Source organism: Erigeron canadensis, chromosome 5 (genome assembly GCF_010389155.1).
Source record: "Erigeron canadensis isolate Cc75 chromosome 5, C_canadensis_v1, whole genome shotgun sequence".
NCBI classification, from domain to species: Eukaryota; Viridiplantae; Streptophyta; class Magnoliopsida; order Asterales; family Asteraceae; genus Erigeron; species Erigeron canadensis.
Window position 1 is genome coordinate 40,503,629 of NC_057765.1, and position 21,392 is coordinate 40,525,020.

At 34.0% G+C, this 21,392-nt stretch overlaps 4 protein-coding genes and 1 pseudogene across 4 annotated transcripts; 4 read left to right on the top strand and 1 right to left on the bottom strand.

The window, feature by feature from the left end:
- The first annotated feature begins 1,703 nt into the window (after positions 1-1,703).
- LOC122599107 (blue copper protein 1b-like) lies at positions 1,704-2,426 on the top strand. Its single transcript, XM_043771568.1, has 2 exons — positions 1,704-1,872; positions 2,026-2,426. The coding sequence occupies exons 1-2, from the start codon at positions 1,704-1,706 to the stop codon at positions 2,340-2,342; spliced, it is 486 nt and encodes a 161-aa protein (XP_043627503.1). The 3' UTR covers positions 2,343-2,426.
- Positions 2,427-3,627: 1,201 nt separating this feature from the next.
- On the top strand, positions 3,628-4,196 carry LOC122601816 (blue copper protein 1b-like). Its single transcript, XM_043774551.1, has 2 exons — positions 3,628-3,793; positions 3,880-4,196. The coding sequence occupies exons 1-2, from the start codon at positions 3,628-3,630 to the stop codon at positions 4,194-4,196; spliced, it is 483 nt and encodes a 160-aa protein (XP_043630486.1).
- A 616-nt stretch (positions 4,197-4,812) lies between these two features.
- Positions 4,813-9,745, bottom strand: LOC122599105 (TVP38/TMEM64 family membrane protein slr0305-like). The gene is made up of 4 exons (XM_043771566.1): positions 9,108-9,745; positions 8,287-8,523; positions 7,985-8,202; positions 4,813-5,184 (listed from the first exon to the last, which is right to left on the bottom strand). Exons 1-4 carry the CDS (start codon positions 9,378-9,380, stop codon positions 4,998-5,000), a joined length of 915 nt encoding a protein of 304 aa, XP_043627501.1. The 5' UTR covers positions 9,381-9,745; the 3' UTR covers positions 4,813-4,997.
- A 1,609-nt stretch (positions 9,746-11,354) lies between these two features.
- On the top strand, positions 11,355-15,332 carry LOC122601817 (annotated as a pseudogene).
- A 1,311-nt stretch (positions 15,333-16,643) lies between these two features.
- On the top strand, positions 16,644-20,848 carry LOC122599104 (probable sodium/metabolite cotransporter BASS5, chloroplastic). The gene is made up of 6 exons (XM_043771565.1): positions 16,644-17,013; positions 17,634-17,955; positions 18,391-18,643; positions 19,150-19,403; positions 20,393-20,475; positions 20,575-20,848. Exons 1-6 carry the CDS (start codon positions 16,723-16,725, stop codon positions 20,635-20,637), a joined length of 1,266 nt encoding a protein of 421 aa, XP_043627500.1. The 5' UTR covers positions 16,644-16,722; the 3' UTR covers positions 20,638-20,848.
- The last annotated feature ends 544 nt before the right edge of the window (positions 20,849-21,392 follow it).

Sequence of the window (21,392 nt, forward strand, 5' to 3'; positions counted from 1 at the left end):
CCGTTGTCAATATTGTTCCAAGAACTACCAAGGCCAGCTTAGACAAGACCATCTAAGATAGGGTACCTATTTTTAAAAAAATTTATATAACAGACATCATGGATTCGATCCTTATGTCCAGTAAGGCTGGATGACCTTTTATATCTTTGGTAGAACCTGGAAGCAGTCTCTCTACCTTTGGTGGGGATAAGACTGTCTACATATCAGCCTCCTGCGTACACCATCGAAGACAGTATTAGGACCAAAAACCCGTGAAAGACGACATTGAGAGTTGAAAAACCCATTAAACAATTATAAATTAAATTGTAACGTATTTAGCCTACTAAAAGGTTACCTATACATCTTTTGTGGATTGTCAATAAAAAGACAACACACATCGTTCTTTTATTTGCACTCTCGAATAAAGGTTTATTCTAATTTAATTCTCTGTTTTGGCTATTGATTACGAATGATTATGCATTATAATGTTTCCAGAGAACACAAAAATGTCGTGTTTTTGTGTGGAATCAGCATGAGAATGGAATTAAGAAGGAGAAGATAGAGGGTTCTTGTTAACCTACTTAATTTGGTTGTTAGTTTTATTGGGTTTTTTTTTTCTTTATGGGGATCATTCAAATTTCTAAGGAGGTTCACTAAAATTTTTATATAGGCTTTGTGAATACTTTTTTCATTTGTAAGGGTGATCAAATGACCGACCTAAAACATGCATACATTAGAAGAAGAATAAGCTAAAGTAACTAAAAATTTTAAGAAAGACAAAATGTCCTTGTTAAAAGTCACCAAAAGTAAAAAGTGACGGTCCTCACTAGTAGTGATTATTGTTGTAGTGCGAGTAAAAGAGAAATTAGTTGTACGAGTATATGATAACAATTTTAAGTATTAAATTCTAAAAAAAAGAAGTTTTGTTCTAAATTAAAAAAGAAACATTTTCTAGATGATGTGGATTGTAAGAAAAATGTTTTTTTAGCGGAAAGAAAAGGAGTTTTCAAACCACTTCAATTCTTAGGACTTGTCTTTGACCTTTCACTACTATATACATAATGATTAAACAAATGGTTTAAAATTATTTAACATTGGCATATATTCGACCATATCTCGCCCTTAGCATCCGAATCGGCTCTGCATACACAAACATATTTGCTTCTGCGTTTGTTAATATTAATAATAGATGGAACAAAAAACAAGTTTAGCGACTATTTCGATGGATGCAATGAATTGAAATTAAGAGTGACAAATGTGCATTGGACACTAATGTGACTTGTTCAAATATCGTAATTATTCTACTAACAAATAAATTAATAATGAAAAGTGATCATTTACAAGAATAAAATCTTTGTCATTGTACAAAGATTCGTCAGCCGAATTACAAGTCGGACTTTTGTGGCAATCATCCTTTATTTCGTATTTACAAATTACAAATTAGTCATACTCTAATTTATTTATCAGAGGTAGAAATATAGAATGCACGTTACATATGCTACATAAAATTATGAAAATATAATAAATAATAAAATAAGTATTACCGTCCATAGCCGGTTCCCTACTTTCATTTGCCTTTCTACATTCACTCGAAAACTATATAAATAGGCTTACAATCATGTAACTAATTTTATCTCAAGTCTCAACTATCAAAGCAAATTAAAATCCAATTTCTAGTACTAACACAAACGTTCGATCATTAGAAGCTCAAAAATATTTTGAAAATGGCCTCCTCTCATTCAATAATCATCTTCATGGTCACAACACTTGTTGTTCTAGCAACTTCAGTTTCGGCAACCGAATACATCGTAGGTGATGCAAGTGGATGGACTCTAGATTATGATTATAGCAATTGGGCCAAGGATAAAGTTTTCATGGTTGGAGATAAACTTGGTAATTAATTTATATTCACATAAATATAAGTATAGTTAGCTAGATATGATTGATATTGTTCTTTTGATACATTATATTTTTCTAAGTCCCGGGTTTTAAATGTTACTTGAATAATTGATTAAACTCTATTCTTTTATTTTTCCTTATATACAGTATTCAATTATGCTTCTGGCACTCACAATGTGATGAAAGTTAATGGTACCGGTTTCCAGCAATGTGACGTGACATCTTCCAATGGAACTTTGACAAGTGGACGAGACGTCATCCCCCTTCTAACACCGGGAAGGAAATGGTACATTTGTGGTGTTGCAAAGCATTGTGAGTTGAGGAACATGAAGCTTGTCATCACCGTTCTACCACAAACGATGGCTCCGGCTCCAAGTCCATCTGCATCAAGTGCATTGGCATTACCGGCATTTTATGGGTTTGGAGCTACATTAATCGGAAGTATCTTGTCATTGATTGTTTAGAACGTACATTGTATCCGATTTTAACCATTGGTTATTTGATTTATTTGGTATGTCTATTTGTTTAAATAATTGTAACTTTATATATTTTACTGGTTTGAAGAAGTTATATTTACAATAAATTTGAATATCTTATTCATTATATATTACTATATGGGTTAAATTCTACCCTTTTTACTCTCTGTGACATTATACTTTAACATGAAGTTTAAATAACTTGGTTTAAATGTAGGAAAAATCCATAGATTTTGTGTGAGGATTAGTCATTACATTGCGAATCAAATTGAATTAAAATGCTCTTATTTATGTTTGAGATAAACCAAATAAAATCATCGATGATTATCCATCAATAGGCTAGGCAGTTGTATTGTAGGCTGCAAGAAGTGTCGAAACCTAAATTTTGAAGGGACCAAAATGCTATCAGTATAGTATATTTATTATAGGTCCTCATATTATATGTTATGTGCCACTAAGGCCTTCAATTACTAAACATTATAAATTTATAAGTGTAAGCTTAATATCATTTTTATAGTTTGAAGTTAAATGATATAGAAGTTGAGATGGAAAATGGAATTGAATAATAGTATTAGTAATCAGAGGCGGTATCAGGCAAAAATCTCAAACGTGACAAAGTTAGAAAATTCATAAAAGATAAATTTAAAAGGAGCAAAAATGATAAAAACATATAGGACAATTTTAAAAATCCTATAAAAAGTTTAAAAATACGTGACAATTTAAATTTTGAGGGAGGCATTGGCCCCCTTTTAATACCGCCAATGTTAGCATTTTCATATGGCTATAAAATTGCTTACACATATTCATACAGAGGCTAAAGGCTAAGTCTTTAGCACAATATCTCGTATAATCTGTATGCACTTTCTTTGTTTTCCTAAAATATTTGAACATGAAACCTCTCTTGTATGAATATCAACACACCAAACTACTGTACGATCTTGAAGTTGGTTTTATGCTTCAAAAAGTGTTTTCCGTAAATCTTGTGTATAAAGAAATCCAAGCCGTAAGATACCACCGGCTTATAAGAGAACAACTTTTTTTTATATATATTTAGTGTGGAATAGAACACATGTAGTACCAAATCTACTATGCCCGTTATATTGCCGTCCATTTCCGGTTCTCAACTTTGCATTTCAATAATGACTCCAAAAGTGTATATATAGCCAAACAATCTTGTATCTTGTATATCATCTTCTCTAACGAATAAAGCAAACTAGCTAAAAGCCATTTTTTTAGTATTCAAAGAAGACTACATCAATTAGAAACCTCAATAATGGCCTTATCACATTTGTTCATCCTCTTTGTTGCAACACTTGTTGTTCTCGCGACTTCAGTTTCTGCTACGGAATACATTGTTGGTGATGTAAGTGGATGGAGTCTCGACTTTGATTATCAAACCTGGACAAAGGATAAAGTTTTCGCCGTTGGAGATACACTTGGTACGTTATATTCCCATATATATATGCATTTCCTGCATCTTATACATACGGAAAGTAATTTATCGTTAATTATTTTCATGATGTAGTGTTCAATTATGCGTCTGGTACCCACAATGTGGTGAAAGTTAACGGCACTGGCTTCCAACAATGTAGTGCTACATCTAACAATGGAACCTTGACAAGTGGACGAGATGTCATCCCCCTTCTAACACCGGGAAGGAAATGGTACATTTGTAGTATCGCAAAGCATTGTGAGTTGAGAGGCATGAAGCTTGCCATCACCGTGTTACCACAAACAATGGCTCCAGCTCCAAGTCAATCTGCCTCGAGCACCTTGGCAACTCCAACAACCTATGCCTGCCTAGTTGCATTCTTGAGCGGTCTTGCTTTGCTATTTGTTTAATACTATTTCTATTTTCTGACATTGATTACTTTTATTATTACTTAAAGTGTATATGTTTGCTAAAACGTTGTATTGTTTTGGAGATGGTTGATACACTAAATATGAATTCGTTCTTACCTTTAAAGTTTTTTTTTTCCTTGACAAACGTTTGTATTAACCTAACCATGAAATAATACGAGGTGTACGATCCTTCTGGAGCTTACTTTATATCTAATGTCAGCCTTAATAGGTAAACTACTTACGTTAACAGGTAATTACAGAAATTTGAACCCTTAAACCTTCTTACATATGCAATTATGCAAGATAACACACTGATATGATTTACCCTGATGTTAAACAGATTAACAATTTATAACGGTAAAACTAGCTAAAACAAACAAAATTGTTTAGAAGACACTATGATTAATCACATTATCAATCACGCTAAATTTTTTTGTATCAGTTCCGAACTACAGACCTTTCAACAGATGATTCATCTATACAAAAACTAGTTTGTACTATTCAAATTACTGTAAGTGGTACTTTTCTCAAAGCTAAATTTCATTTGGGATTAAACCTTTACAGAAAGCAAAAATAAAAAAATGAATCAATAACAATAAGAGAAGTTGTCAAGCCATTTGATGAACTCAAAACCTATTATATACAAGGGAGAAACGTTTACAAGAAATAAAAGAAAAACAAAGATTGCCAATTACTGTTGTACAAACTTTGTTTTGGTTAGTAGTTGTGTGAGTTTGCCATGGAAAAACGGTTACAAAAGATCTCTACTCCATCAAAGTTCCATGGAATCAAACCGTCATGTTACTCTAACAATAGCATCTGCTCTTCTTGATCCTGCAACTCACTGAGCCGCTTTTTAGCATAAACTGTAACTATTATGGTGGTAACAATCGTTAAAACAAACCCACAAGCAGTGAATACGATCTGAAGCGGTGCAAGTGTTCTCTGTTCTTTTGAAGCATCTGCCAAGGTTCGAATCATTATACCCCTGAAAAACAAGCAAAGAACATAGAATAGACCATCATTACTTGTATATAGAAAACAGTATGCAAAATGTCTTGTATGATGCATACTGCCAAAAGGAAAAGCTCGGCGGACATGGAAATCCCTGTAAGATGGGCATGGACATCAGTACCCTAGTGTAAGTAAGGTCTTTACACAAAATGTACACTACTCAGCCAGTATTACTTAAGCTACAGTCCATAAACTCTATTTTGTCCCACTGTAATCTAAAACCTCATATTGCAAGGTTTTACATGCTTACACGTATTTTGCTTTTTGACATATCCCCTATATTTGGATAGATTCACATACACTCACAATCACACAGTCACACTCAAACTCACACACATGTCCAAACATACACAAAGTCACAAGCACACAGATACATGTCCCCACACACATACACCTTTCCTTGGAGATCTTTCTGGGAGCGATCTATCTACCCTCGGAAAAGGTACAACAATCTACACCTAATGATTGGGAATTCTTGTCTCAAGGCCTGTCTGATAGCTGCATAACGTAGGATCAACTCTCATTTTAGGCACCATGTTCTTTTTGCACAGAATAGCAAGATAAGTCATCCAGTTTTGGACAGAATTCATGGCCATTTTGACCATAGCAAAGCCATTACAGGTGGTTTCACCAACAAATTTCACGCGATTAAACAATTAATATACTGATAATCATCTACAGACGAAACTGAAATATGTTCCTATTTAACATAAATGACAGAAGATATATCTGCCCAAAATGGATAAATAGTAGAGAAGGTTGCTAATTGCTATTGTGGGGAAAAAGAGAACGTTGTCTAAAATGTAGTTTGACAAAGTTTATGCTAATGTGTGCAATTAACCCCTCTTTTAATTAGTTTGCTGCCTAGTCTCATTAATTAATACTTTTATATAGATCATATAATCAATACCCTCAGGAGAAGACAAAAATTCAAAACCTCCTGTATTATTGATAGCCAAAGTACTTTGAAAAAGCCTAAACTTCTAAATCCCTTCTATTATTGATATCGAGACTGAACTACTTTCTTCCACCTAAAAGCATCCATTGCTTCATCAATATCATAAAAAGTCCTGTTAGAACCACCTCCCTAAGCCTCTATAAAAGCACCCATTATGCCTTGAGCTAGAGTTGGCAAGATAGGCAGTTCATGTGACTAATGACTATGTGAGTTTAGTAAGGGTCACGGTGGTTTAGGTGCGAGTATACCAAACACGCTGTTTATCTACACTTTCTACATTACTTAAGACAGCTAGTTTGCTAAATATAATTACAAACTCATTTTAATTCAATAGCAATCGAGAGTATTTGAATTGACCATTAACATAATTGGTCAAAATTGCCACATTAACCTACAGCTTTAGCAGCTTACAAAAGTTTTTCTATCCACTTATTTTACTTTCAATGTTCTCTTTTGGATCCTTAAAATCAGATGCAAGGAAGAGTCACCAAGTTCCTGTTGGGTGTGAAGGCCTGGGCCTGTTCTTTGGCCTTAGGGCTATTTTAGTTGGCTGATTAGGAAGCCCATTAGGTTTCCTTGTTCACCAAGCAAGAAACCCTAATCTCTTCTCCTATAAATATATTCTCATTGTAATTGTAATTAAATGGTTCAGAGCTTAATAAAATAACCTAGTTGCAACCGGTGGACTAGGCCCCCCATTGGGGCCAAACCACGTTAAATTCTTGTGTCGTTTATCTATTTTCATGTTTTATCTTCTTGTTTAATTGTTTCCGCTGTGCTAAGACCTAGGGCAGTTCCTAACAGTTCCCACCAAACTCCTGCCACTGATTTCGTTAAACATCTTTTATAAACAATACCCAAAGATGGTTATCCAATTTTCTAGTCCCATCTTCTTATACAGTTATACTGAAAGGTTTCATTTATCATCTTTGGTGTGACTTACAACCCAGATTTTCCTCTGTCTATATGTCATATTCGTGAACTAAAATTTCACCCTGTTTAGAGTGAAAATGGGTTATAATTACCAGTTGAAGGTTTAGCCGTGGCTGGAAGTATGCTCAAGGGCTACAACCCCATAAACTGCTATATTAAAAAACTGGACTTGTATTTCAACAATAACACGATACTTAAATATAATATGTGAACTTACAGTATCTTACTAGTTACTAGAAACCCCAATGTCTCACTCATAAAGCTTTGACATATGGTTAAGACTGTAAAAAAAACTAACATGGGCCCGTTCAAAAAAAAAAGGAAACTAACACAAACATAGGCTTATTTTTAACTGATCATATATGTTATTAAGAAATTCCAACAACTCTTACGAAATTTCTAACTATCTTTACTTAAATAATGGGTAATATCTCCTGGGGCTTATATCTAATTAACCAGTAACCTTCAGTCAACTAATAGGTTCGCCTAACGATATCTCTTGATAAGTTATTCAAGCTTTTGAAACAAATAGACACTAACAATATCCATACCCTCCTTCCCTAGAACTTAGGTAGACTAATATGATTCTCTGTCTGTCTTCAGATATCTATAACTAACGGCATCTACCTTGATACATGGATCAAGAGAAAACAAAATTTAAAGGCACGTGATGCCTTCTCGTCACAAAATCCAGTTATAGTCCACACAAATATGCATTTGGAGTATGAACATTAAAAGGACAGGGTATACGCTATATGAAGGTTCAATTTAAATGCATTTCCATCTCCAAAGATTGATCAGATTAATGATATTGTATCACTCTACTAGGCATATCCAGAATCAAGTAAACAAGTAAATGAACACAAAGAATGAGATATCTTACGTATAAATTGCAACAAGAACTTCTGGCACCATTCCGACCAATGTTCCAAACAAGTATGGCACAAACTTAACATCAGTCGCCACCGCACAGTAATTATACACTGCATATGGAAACGGTGATATCCTTAATAGCGTGACAGCTCTGAACTGATCATACGAATCTCCTTCACCTGCTAATCTTATAATTGATGCTTTCTTTGGATATCTTTCTAGCCACCCCTACATGATAAACAAAAAAATTCTACCTTAAATCATCATCCATGGAGATGGATAAACTAATTCTAATGATAGAAGAAAACTTACTTGAATCTTACGATAATATAGGGAACCAAGGAAATAAGGAAGTGATACACCAATACTAACACCACTCATGATCAACAGAAATCCCAAACCATAGCCAAAACTCATTCCTGCAACCCACATTGAGGGTGTTGATGGTATGAATATAGTAGGGAATAACGCAACAGAAGCAAATATTATAAGTGCTAACACCGGCTTGCTGAATGTCTCAGTCTCCCAGTTTAAGATAGGTATAACCTCCTGAAAAACATATTCAACACACAATACTTAAAACTCAAACTTTGACAATTTTTCATAGATATACATATAAACTGTAAAACGACGTAACAAATTCTTAAGTCTACCATAAAATCATTCGTTCTTATCACTACTTCTCTACCAAAACAATCGTCCAACTTACTATTTTAGTTTGTCTTTTAACTTTCAAGATATTTACCCTTCTAAATGTTACCAACACGGCAACACATTCTAGAAGCGTTCTAAGCTAAATACATACAATAGATTTCGAGATTTTAGTTTAATATATTTCCAAACACCTCTAGGGTCAAGTGTTTGGAACGACACATTTTCTAATTAGGTGAATGGCCATTTTAGCCTTTCCAAAAGAGTCAAGTGTTTGGAAATATATTCAACTAAAACCTGAAATCTATTGTATGCATTCAGCTTTTTACAGGTTTTCGGGAAAAGTACATTGGCACCAACTGATCCGTACGACCGACCCAATGTGTGGATATATGGACGCCAAAGTTGGCTTATAAGCCATCTATTGTGATTTTTGTATATAGCTGAAATATAATTATATATAAATAGATATAGATATGCACCTTTTCCATCACATAGGGTCCAATCCAAACAAAGAAACAAAACGCTAAAAACGCCAAAAACACAATCAAGAAAACAAACTTCCCCCACCACCAAAACGACCACCATATACTGATAATTTCACCAGCAGCAGCAGCACCGTCCACCGGAATCAAACCACCGCCACCGTTACCGCCATTTCCATCGGGTGACGTAATGATGACGTAATCAGGCTTAGAATCATCGTCAAATCCAACCTTTATGTGCGTAATTGGACCATTATTTTCATGGGTCATTTCGAAAAACAATTGAATTGTATGAAAGTTTGAAACTTGGGTCGAATTGGATTGAATTAAAAGATGAATTTGGTGATTCTTGAATTTGGGGGTTTTGGATAAATTGTGGGGAATTAATGAGGTGGAGTTTGAAGGATTAATGAAATTGTGTGAATGTGAAAGGGAATTGAAGGAATCGTGGATTCAAAGAGATGAATTGAATATGGTTTTGAAGGTATTTTAATGGCGGATTTGTGATGATGATGATGATGATGATGGTGGTGGTGGTGGTGGTGGTGGGATTGTAATGGGGTTTTCATTATCTAATGATGAGTTATTTTTTTTGGTTTCTTTTTTCTTATCATTTCAAGCGGGATGTTTGTTTTGGTTTTCGCCTTGGGCTGAACCCCTCAAGGTTTCTAATCTTCTAAAATGTTGATATGTCAAGTTCTTCGATGTAAAAATGAATAAAAAAAATTCGACGTAAATATAAGGAGTTAAATTTAAGAATGGTCTTGTGACTTACCAATTTTCTTCTTTATCAGTTTTTGCTTTTATTTACGAGTATTTACTTGTACATGGTTATTTCTCTTCATTATTATTGTCAACGCTATTTGGGTGGGTCAGGTTTGGGGTCGTGTTATGGTTCGGGTTGGGGCCGTGTTATGTTGGGTTTGGTGTCGTGTTATGTTCGGGTCGGGTTCGCCGCCATCTCCACACCACCGCCGCCATCCCCCACCGTCATTGATAACTAGGTCTTTTACCCGCACGATGTGCGGTTATTTAAAAATGTTGTTTTAGTTATATGAATATTTATAATAACTTTTAACAACTATACATTATTTAGGCATGTACATATAAATCTATATTATCATTAAATGGAAATTTTTACATTTATTGAAATAGATAAATTCAAAATATAACTCTTATTACTTATGGAAATCTTTGCATTTATATAAAAACATACGTTATCAAATATTCATATTAACTATCACATATTATACTTCATGCAATACTAATAAACATAAAATGAACTTAAAATGTACATATAATGTAAAATCATAACGATCTTTTATTTTTTGCAAAGTGATATGTGACTTATTAGAATTTCATCACACTCTTTCAAAGAAAATAGTTTCATAAACTTACTTCATCAAATAATAAAATTCGTAAAAGTTGAAAAGCTTTAATTAGATATTGTTAGAAACCAAATTCAAATTATAATTAGATTACAAAGAACAAACCTATGATTCAAATTACGTTGAATTCACCTAGTAATTGATAATAGTTTTTATAAAATGTAAAATCACCACCACGAAAAGGATAAAAAACTATATTACAATATGATATATAATATTGGTTATATTTGATAGTAAAATTAAGAAATAAATAATTTGAAAACCAAATATTTTCCAATTTTAAAAATAGATTTTAAATTCATACGGTTTCTATTATGATATAGAATGTGATTTTTTACTTTTATTTTTGTAAGATTTTGTTTATATATAGATTTTATTTTTATTTAATTTAATAGTTTTAGATAATATAATTTTGTAGATTTATATATTGTAAAAAAATATAGAGATGACACATAGGATAAAAACTTATGTGACAATTTTTAAAAATAACTTTAAATTATAGAAGATTTTAAAATGCTAAGATAAGTATTGTTTTAATATTTATATAGATATAGATATAAGGTGTATATATAACAATAATTACTTACCAAGTTTGACTAAGTTACCAACTTTTAGAAAATTGGTTTATCCAATGTTTAAAAATCACTAAAATCCAAACACTCAAATTTAACAGCCCACGGGCCACGGCCCCACGCCCAAACAATCTATCACCAAACAAAAGAAAAAGAAAATCCCATGTAAACAACCCATCCCATCCCATCCCCTCCCCTCCCCATACATGCCCCTGACCGTACTAGGTGATACGAGTACTTTTATAAATCAGTATTTTGTTTTCGTTTATGAAATTAATATACAGATGGGTAGTAGATATGATGAAATACTGTCCCTGCCAGTACAAAATCCCCCAACAATGGAGTTCTGTGCAAATGATCTTGTGTGGTCCAAGGTACGAGGTTATGGTGACAATAATATGGATAGAGTTGCTTTGGTTCCTTTTCCTAGAGTCAATGGCTTTGTTCGCGGTGAATCTAACAACAAAGATTGTCCCCCCACAAGTTTCTATGTTGAAACTAGGAACCGTCGTCCCGCTTCCAAGAAGCCTAAAGTTGATGGTATCCTTGAAAAAACTTAGTAAGCTTTCTCATCTTTTCTAGTGTTTCCATCCCATCTAGAAACTATTTTATTTTATTATATATTACTCGTATATAAGAGGAATTAGAATATGTAGCTGAACTTATACATGAAATTTCTCACATACTAATTTTTTTAATTCTTATTTTAATAAGTGATTGGGTTCCATAATTTTTATGCATTAAAATATTAAGGTATGGGGTTCTATATATAAGTTTAGGTACATGACAATCTTATATTCTCATCCCTTTATGATTTCGAATCTAATGAGAACACCTTTAAAAATAAGCAGAACGTGATAAGTCTGTAAAACTAACATAGTGAATTACTATCATTATATAAGTGTTTAACAACACGATGATCCGTCAAAATTGAGAAAATGACCTTTTTGTTATGTGCATCAATCTTGGATGCATATTTATCAAAATGGACGCATTAATAAAAATATGTGATTTTGTCAGTTTTAACGGATCCATGTGTTGTTAAACACTTAAATGATGATAATTAGTTATACACTATGTTAGTTGTATGGACTTATAATGTATCAAAATGAAATTTTTGAGTGTTCTCACAATCTTCTGACTGGAAAGTCACCCTGGATTATATGTGTGTGTGTGTGTAGAGAGAAGAAAGTGAATATGTGGCTTTACCTAAGCATAGGTATATAACCTCTCACATACTAGTTTTATACAGTAATATCTATTTTATAATGATTAAATGATTGGGCTCCATGTTTTCTAGGGATTAAAATATTAAGATGTGAGGGGTTCTATACCTAAGCATAGGTACATGACATGACCTCGTAGTTATCGGTTTCTCTGACAATTATAGTTATCGCTTTTCCAGTTATCGGTGTTCATTTGGACCAGATGACCGTCGAGAAGGAGGTGTGGTTAGACCTAGTAGGGCTAGTTATGTTCCAAAGAAGAAATCTGCCGGTAGGCCTAGTACGAAAAAAGGGTGTACCTGCAACTTCATAGTTAAACGCTTAATAGCTGAACCATCCGTGGCAGTTATCATATATAACCATGATAAACATGTGGATAAACAGGGATTGCCATGTCATGGACCACAAGATAACAAGTCTGTAGGAACACGTGCCATGTTTGCACCGTCTATGTCAGAGGATCTACGTTTACGTGTCTTGTCTTTATTACATGTTGGAATTCCGGTGGAAACAATTATGCAAAGACACAATGAATCCGTAGAGAAGCAAGGAGGCCCATGCAATAGAGATGACCTTTTAACTAATAGGTATGTGAGGAAACAAGAAAGGACTATTCGACATTCTAGTTATGAATTTGATGAAGATGACGATGTTAGCATCAGGTTGTGGGTTGAAAACAATCAGAGTCGTGTGTTCTTTTATGAAGATTTTTCAGATAATGGTCCCTTTTTGTTGGGTTTTCAAACAGAATGGCAGTTGCAGCAAATGATTCGTTTTGGCAATGGACGCCTCCTTGGTCTACATTCAATGTTTGGCACAAATAAACTCAAGGTGAGTTTGACCATTTTTTTCATTCTCCCGCTCATGTACACTTTGATTTACTGTTAATACAGGAGACTCAACCCGTTTACTTACAAATGGTCGTCTTAAAAGTCATCAAAAGTTTGTTTTTAATGCATACAACCTCCTAGATCTTCTTACTGAAAGATTTAAATCACCATTGTATAGTTCTGTAATCATCATTATTTTTTATTTTTTTTTAATCTATTTTAACTTTTTTAAACATGACAAAAAAGTGTGTGTGGGCCAACTTGGCTCGTTCAGACTCATTTCAACTCCATAACCTGTTTTGACCTCTTACCCAACCCCGGACTTGTTATCGGTCATGTGGACTTGTTAGTTGGTTTTGGTTCTAGTTTTGAAAGTGGCCAAACAGTATGTTTGAAGTTGTATAAAACTGGTAATTGGTTTATCCTTGTTAGACGCTATATAGAGATATATCTTGAGATTGACTATGTAAGCGGTTCATATTTGTCACATTTGAAATGTATTAGGAGTTCCTTTTCCCTAGAATCCATGGTCACTCTTTATTTCTGTATATTTCCTTGTGGTGTTTGTCATTTAGATGAAATTATTTATTTTCCGGTTACAACCTTTATGCAGTGCCCAATCCAAAGTCTTATTGTTTTCAACTCAGACAGCAAGGCTATACCAGTAGCATGGATAATAGCACCAAGTTTTTCAAGATCTGAGCAAACTCATGAATGGATGAGGGCTCTCTATAATAGAGTTCGCAATAAAGATCCTACATGGAAATTGGGCGGGTTTATTGTTGATGATCCTTTATTGGACCATCTCACTATCAGGTCTGCTCAATATATAATTCCTCTGGTGACAGTTTTATAATGCCAAATTAGTTGACAGTAACTGGTGGTAAAATGTACACAGTGGGTAGTTGGTTAACAGGTCAATATTAGTAATTCTGTTATGGAGACAATTTACAGTCCTATGAAGTATTTAGATATGATTAATGTGTCAAGTATGATTACAAAAGTTATATTCTTCTGGTGATTGGTCCAACTTTTCGAGTAAAATTAAATAGGATGTTTTATGCCCTGAAAGTGAACTTGGGGAGATTTTCAACCAGTTTGACCCGTTTCTTGTTAGGTTTTTCTAATTCTTATAACTTGCCCATTTAAGATAGAACATTTCCCGACTTAACCTATGCATGTGTAAACTGGTTACATAATTGCCAGCTTCTGCTTACAATTTGTTGGTGTATATAGATTGCATTAACTTACATGCCACATTTGGTGTTACCAGGGAAGTATTTAAATGCTCTGTATTGATCTGCTTATGGCGGGTTCGTCATGCATGGCATAAAAACTTAATGAAGAGGTGTTCAAATATGGAGACACGAGCAAAGTTGGCAAAAACACTCGGCCTATTAGTCAAAGACATTTGTATAGGGCGTGGAACACTTAAATCGTTTGATAAATTCATGCAAGATTTTGTAGATTGCAGGGATTTCATGGATTACTTCAAGGCAGCTTGGTATCCTAGAATGGGTTAGTACTTAGTAGCAGATAGCAGTTGACCATTTTTTTTAATTGTTAACTTATATGAAACTTTTAGTTTGCTTTTTTCAACAGAATCTTGGATCACATCTTTGAAAACCGTACCACTTGCTAGCCAGGAGAGTTCAGCAGCTCTCGAGTTTTATCACAACCAGTTAAACTGAGGTTGCTCAATGAAACTGACTCAAGTGTCTATCAACGTGTTGATTGGCTAGTCAATAAGCTGGGGACTAAAATACATTCCTACTTCTGGCTCGACGAGTATGCAAGTAAAGATGACTTTTCACGATACTGGAAGGATGAATGGACAAGTGGTTTAACTGCTTGGGGAAATTTAAGAGAAATCCCCAACACTGATTTAATCACAGAAGGTGAACTAGTCAAAGTTATTGACCAACACGATCGAGACATAGCTCATGTTATAAGGAACCCAGGGTCAGAGTATGAACTTTGCAGCTGTGATTGGGGAGAAAAGGGTAATTTGTGTGAGCATGTTTGTAAGGCTATTCAATATTGTCGTGAAAAAGGCTCACTTTTGCCATCTCACAGCCTACTGCAGTATAATCAATGTTTGATCAATATGCTCAAATGCCCGCCTCCTAATTCTTTTATCCGTGACAATACCGTTACTCTAGCTGTTTGGGTTAATGAACAACTCTGCTCAATTTACAAAAAGTAGTCAAAATGGTGGCTCTGGTAGGAGGGATGAGATGGTAAATTCATGCCCACAGATGGAAGTTGACTCAGTGTTATGTTGAATGATGGCTACTTGGCGTTGATGAATGGTTAGCTGACATAGGGGGTGTTTGGTATTCCGATTCTTAAACAAAATCTACGTTTTCAAAATAGATTATGCATTTTCAAAACTGCGTTTTGAAAAAGCATGTAGCTACATGCTTCTTTAAAATTGCGTTTTCATAGCCAATAATCACTTTTTCATACAAACACTTTTTTAGATTATTTGCGTTTTACAAACGTAATAATCAGATAATCACTTTATAACGCAATCCCAAACACCCTCATAGTAAGCATTTTCGACAAATGAGAGTAGTAATAATCGAATTCTATATTTTGGATGACTAATTTTAAGTCAACAGTCACCAAATAGTTTTAGTGTTAGGAGTCCTTGTTTTTTCACAATAAATTTCAACTGACCATGGGAAAAAAAACCACCATGTTGGGCAGCTAGGGGTGACAAGGTAAATAGTTCGAACCAACCAGTAGCATTAATTTCTAGTTAGGTTGTTAAATCCGAGTCATTGGCTTGGCATTCTCAAGTAATCCGAAGAGGACAAACCTCATTCATTTACCGGTTTAGATTTTCTAGATCTTTATTTTACAATGAATATCATCAGTTTAAATATTTGATATAATAACATGAGTAGGAAGATCAAAAATTTTCTATACACAATGTTTCATACTTCCGTGTATACTAATTGTTTAAAGAGGGATATTTGATAGTTGTGCATTTTTTTTCCCGTTTTGACAAGAATTGGTATTGATGTGTTGTGTGTTTTGAAATCTTTATGAAGGAAAAATGAAAGTAGATAAAACTAAAGAATTCTATTTAGAAAATGGAAATTATAATGATATATTAAATATTTTATTTAAATAATCTAATTTTGTATCGATTAAATAATATTTCATTAAATTTTGAAGTATTAAATACTATTCAAGATGATATGAAGATCTGATTTTTTTTAAAAATAAAAATGGATATTGTGCTTAGTATGTTTAAAGATAGGCAAATAATGTAGGGCCTAAATTTATTTTTATTAGACATATAAATTAGACATATATATTATTATTCTTTAACGTAAGAAAAAATAGAAATACGGAGTTACAATTTGTCATTATCATTTCGTGTTCTATTTCATTACTAAACGTATACACTAATAAAGTCCAATATCAAAGTCAAACATCTTTATGGCTTAAACGCTACAGGGTTTGACTACCTTGACCAACAGGAACACAAACAAAACCCAGATTTTACAGTTGTATTCTCTCAGTAAAAAAAAAGTCATCTCTCCTTCCTCTTCCTCTGCTTCTCCTTTCAACAAACAACAACAATGATTCTAAGATTTAATAATAACAACAACAATTTCTGTCACCTTAATAACCATTATCATCATCATCATCAAAAACATCATTTCTATAACCATCGACCATCTATCTTTTCTCCCCCAAATTATTCTTTATCTCCAGGTAAAACCTATCCATATATATCTACTACGTATTTGGGTAATAATGGTAGTTTTTCAAGAATGAAACTTCATATGAGTGTATCTTCTGGTGAACTCCCTGACAGAGTTGACGACTCTGATGGTCAACTCTCACATTTCCCCCCTCCTATTATTAAGGTAAATTATCACTCATTACTCCACCTTTTTATCTTTTTTTTATTTTTATTTTATCATCACTTTTTATTTTTTCCCCTTTTAAAATAACAATCTACCTTTTTAGTTGCCTCAATTTCGAATTTTAAGTCAGATGTTCGTAGTTGAAACTTATGTTACAGTCAGACTATGACAATGATGTGATTATGTTTTGTTGAAATGTATTATTTATATGGAAAAAAAAAAGTTGCAAACTGTTTCGTTTTAAGGTTTTTCGTTTAGTTTTTTTCGAATTTAACTTCTCATACTGCCAATTAAAGTATGTGCGATGTCTCGAAAATGCGGCTGCTTCCAGGTTCTAAGATAGAAAAGGACCTCCGGCCTTGCAAGGCATTAGGATAGAAACCTTGATCTCTGTCGAGGCAAAGGTGTTAACTACTTATCCAACCTTGCCGGTTGATCATCTTGTTAGAAAGTTTTCCAAAATTGTAGTCGGGGCCAACTTTTAATGGTCATTTAGCCCATAATTTAGTACCTTCCCCAATTTGGACAATTGAAAAAGTTGGTTGTTAATTTAGTTGAAAAAAAACATATGTTTTTAATTTAATTTTTAACTAACAATTTACATGTTGACAATTTATTAGATACATGAAAACAAGGCGTCATTCGTGGATGTATTAAAGAAAGCCAACACGATATTGCCTCAAGTAGTTCTTGCTACTACGATATTGGCTCTTGTATATCCACCATCTTTCACATGGTTTACTAGCAGCTATTATGCCCCGGCTTTAGGCTTCTTGATGTTTGCAGTTGGCCTTAATTCGAGTGAAAAAGATTTTGTTGAAGCGTTCAATAGACCAGCTCCTATTTTTGCTGGTTATGTTGGTCAGTTTGCTATTAAACCGCTTCTCGGTTATCTCTTTGGCACGATGGCCATGACTATGTTCGGCCTTCCAACTTCTTTAGGTAACAGCCACGGTTTTAATACTTTAATTCATTTTTTTCAAGTTGAAGCTAATACACACACACACACACACATTTTGACCTTATGATTTCTTTAATTACATTACAATCTGATAAAGATTTGGAATTTGAGGGTACTTGTAACATTGTTGAAAAATATGAACATGGAGACCAAAAATGTGCATAATTACATTACAATCAAATTGGTTAAATTTCATATACACTTGTTTAACATTTCTTTTTCGGAAGTAATCATCCTGACTGTTGTCTTTTTTAGTCTTGGGTAACTAATTTTTAGTGTCTAAGGGTTATGTAATCAGTTTTGCTACATCTGATTAACACCATTTCATATCACCTTAAGAACATATTAAACGAAGTATTTTTTTTTTTTTCAATCGTATGTGTACTTAGACTTGATTCCGATAATGTATGCTTCAGGTGCTGGGATCATGCTAACTGCCTGTGTTAGTGGTGCCCAACTCTCAAATTACGCCACTTTTCTAACGGACCCCACAATGGCCCCATTAAGCATAGTTATGACCTCATTGTCTACTGCTACTGCTGTTTTTGTGACCCCACTCTTGTCGCTATTGCTCATCGGAAAGAGGTTGCCTGTTGATGTAAAAGGAATGATTTCCAATATCTTGCAGATTGTAGTTTCACCTGTTGCTGCAGGCCTGCTTCTTAACCGGTAAGCAGATGCTACAGACAAGATGTGCTGGGCGGGCAGGTTTGATGGGATGTGTTTGGGTCGAAAATGGTCATTTTTAGTATGTATCAGGTTGTGTTGTCGTGTTGACCCACTAACACTACATACATTATAAATAATAAATGTGTAATTCATGATTACACAAATGTTATCATTGCAGTAAAATAATAATCTAAAATCTACATGTTTGAGTAAAATGATTTAGGAAGCTGATTAAAAGACTTCGGGCAAGTTTTAACTGGACATGCCTTTCTGTTCCTTGGTCTGTTTGAGATAAAACGCAACCTAAACCAACGCATTCATAAGAAAATCGGTCAAAATTGCCACCTATAGGAGATATCATCTTAAGGTCCATCTTACTATTTTAAATTTACAAATTCATATAAACTTCTAATAAAGTTCGTATCAACTTCACTCAGATGCGCAAGTCTGATATAAGAGCTATCTTGATTGTTTCTCTTACAAGCGTTTTGTTTTTGCATGTACAGGTTTTTGCCAAGAATTTCAAGTGCTATTCGACCCTTTTTGCCTCCATTATCAGTTTTAGTGACTTCTCTATGTGTTGGGGCTCCTCTTGCTATTAACATAAACTCTGTTTTATCGCCTTTTGGCATATCCGTGGTGTTACTTGTTATTGGGCTTCATTTATCAGCGTTTGTCCTTGGATATGCATTTACAGGCATTGCATTCCACAATGCGCCAGATGTTAAACCTCTTCAAAGAACACTATCTTATGAAACAGGTTCCACATTTCTTCTATTTAATAATGATCCCCTCTTGGTCTCGTATAAGCTGCAACATTTACTTATGAACGGGTCGATTTGGGTTCTGTTTAAATGGGTCAAAGTAGAAAACTATCTGAATGTGAAACGCAGTAAAAAATCTGTCATTGTGTGTTTTCAATGCATTTAGTTTCCACTTTTATAAGTATAAATTTATAATGAACTCTTTCATTAATTGTGAAAATCTAAAATGGACGGAAAAGTATTAGCAGGCCTATCAACCTGAACCAGTTCATTTTAACCAATAGTAAAATTGTCTTGTTTCAATTCCCAAATCCATTTTGACCCGTCACCCAGACCTTTTCAATTTTATCATATCAATGGAGTCTTCAATCTTTTAGGAGTGGTTAACTATTTAAATCATCATAGTTGTTTCTTGTTGCAAACCATTGACCATGATAGAAACCCAAAGGGCACTACACTCGTCACCTTGTAACATTGTGTTATGTTAGGATGATGCGGTTTTTTAGCATGCATCTTTCCGTAGTCCTCTCCATACACGTTACTCTTACCGATTCTTTGTTGTTTTGTACTTTAAAAATGTAGTAGTTTGTTTGCAATTAAAAACCAAGCACTTCCCTAAAAATGTTGAATCACTTTTTTCCGTGTTGTGCCAGAAGGAACTTATGTAAATGGGCCGAATGGTCCATTTTTTTTACAAAACAATGTTTGACTGCTGGTTATGTTGTTTTCTTGAGCAGATTGGTATTATGAGGATTAGGTAGTTTGAATTGGTTGTAAGTTGTGTGGTATTGCGTGTCTGAATTTTTGGGGTTTGTCCAAACTCTTAGCTTGTAACATTAATTTGTGAATTGTTGGTTGGTTATTAATATAGTTTCACCCTTAAAGTATAAAGCAGCACATGATTAGCACATTCTTCATGTTATGAACTTGTGTGCCTCTCATAGTCTCAACTCTCAACCATGAAACAACTCTTTATCAAAATTAGGTATGCAGAGTAGTCTACTGGCCCTTGCTCTGGCAAATAAGTTCTTTCAAGATCCACTTGTGGGTGTACCTCCAGCCATATCAGTAAGTTGATTTGTATCAAAAACTAACTTTAAATAAATCATTGGTTGTATAATAACTACAATCAACATAATTTCTTATCGTGTATTGGTTTTTCTGCAGGTGGTAATCATGTCACTTATGGGGTTTTCTCTTGTCATGATTTGGGCCAAGAAGAAAGCATGAGCCGCTCATGAGTTAACTTCCTATCAGTCGATATGCCATTTACTTTTTGTATTCTATGGAAATCAGTTCATGAGTGATCGATTTTTTCTCTAGATTTTGCTCATCTTTTGTACAAAACAGTTCAAAACTCAAGATTTTATTGAGGAACAGTACCTGAGAATTTCATTGTAATTGAAAAAGGTATAGCAATCTCCTTGTTTGGTATGAAAAATGTGCATTTCATAATTCATACGGATTGTGGTACATGATATTACAACATGCTGTACTGTCTATTTGTGAGTCTACTATGTGAAGCTCATCTCATCAGTTAACGATTAATCATGTGACGTTGTGTCCAACTAATCTTGACTTGGTGAGTAAAATAGAAAACAAGTTTGGCCGTGCAGTCGGTGAGTAGGAACAATAATAATTCAGCATTTTTCTATCTGGTTTTTTTTTGCTAGATTTTTCCAACAACGTCAGTAATCCTATCCAGCCTTATTCTATATAATAAGTGTTACAAGTGAGACTTGAGCACTCAATCATTTGATGTATACGTTATCGTAGCATAGGTGTTATGTAGTTATGTCCACTTAATAATATTGAAGATAGTTGTCAATATCTAGCTATCTGTTATTATGTGCATTATCGGTGCCAACGGACACTTTGGTTTCAACCGAAGAACCCTTCGCTTGGGTGACCTATTGGCACAATTTCATCAGTTGGCTCGTTCCTTTGGTCCCTTCGCTTAAGTGATGAACAAAGAAGAGGTTGTG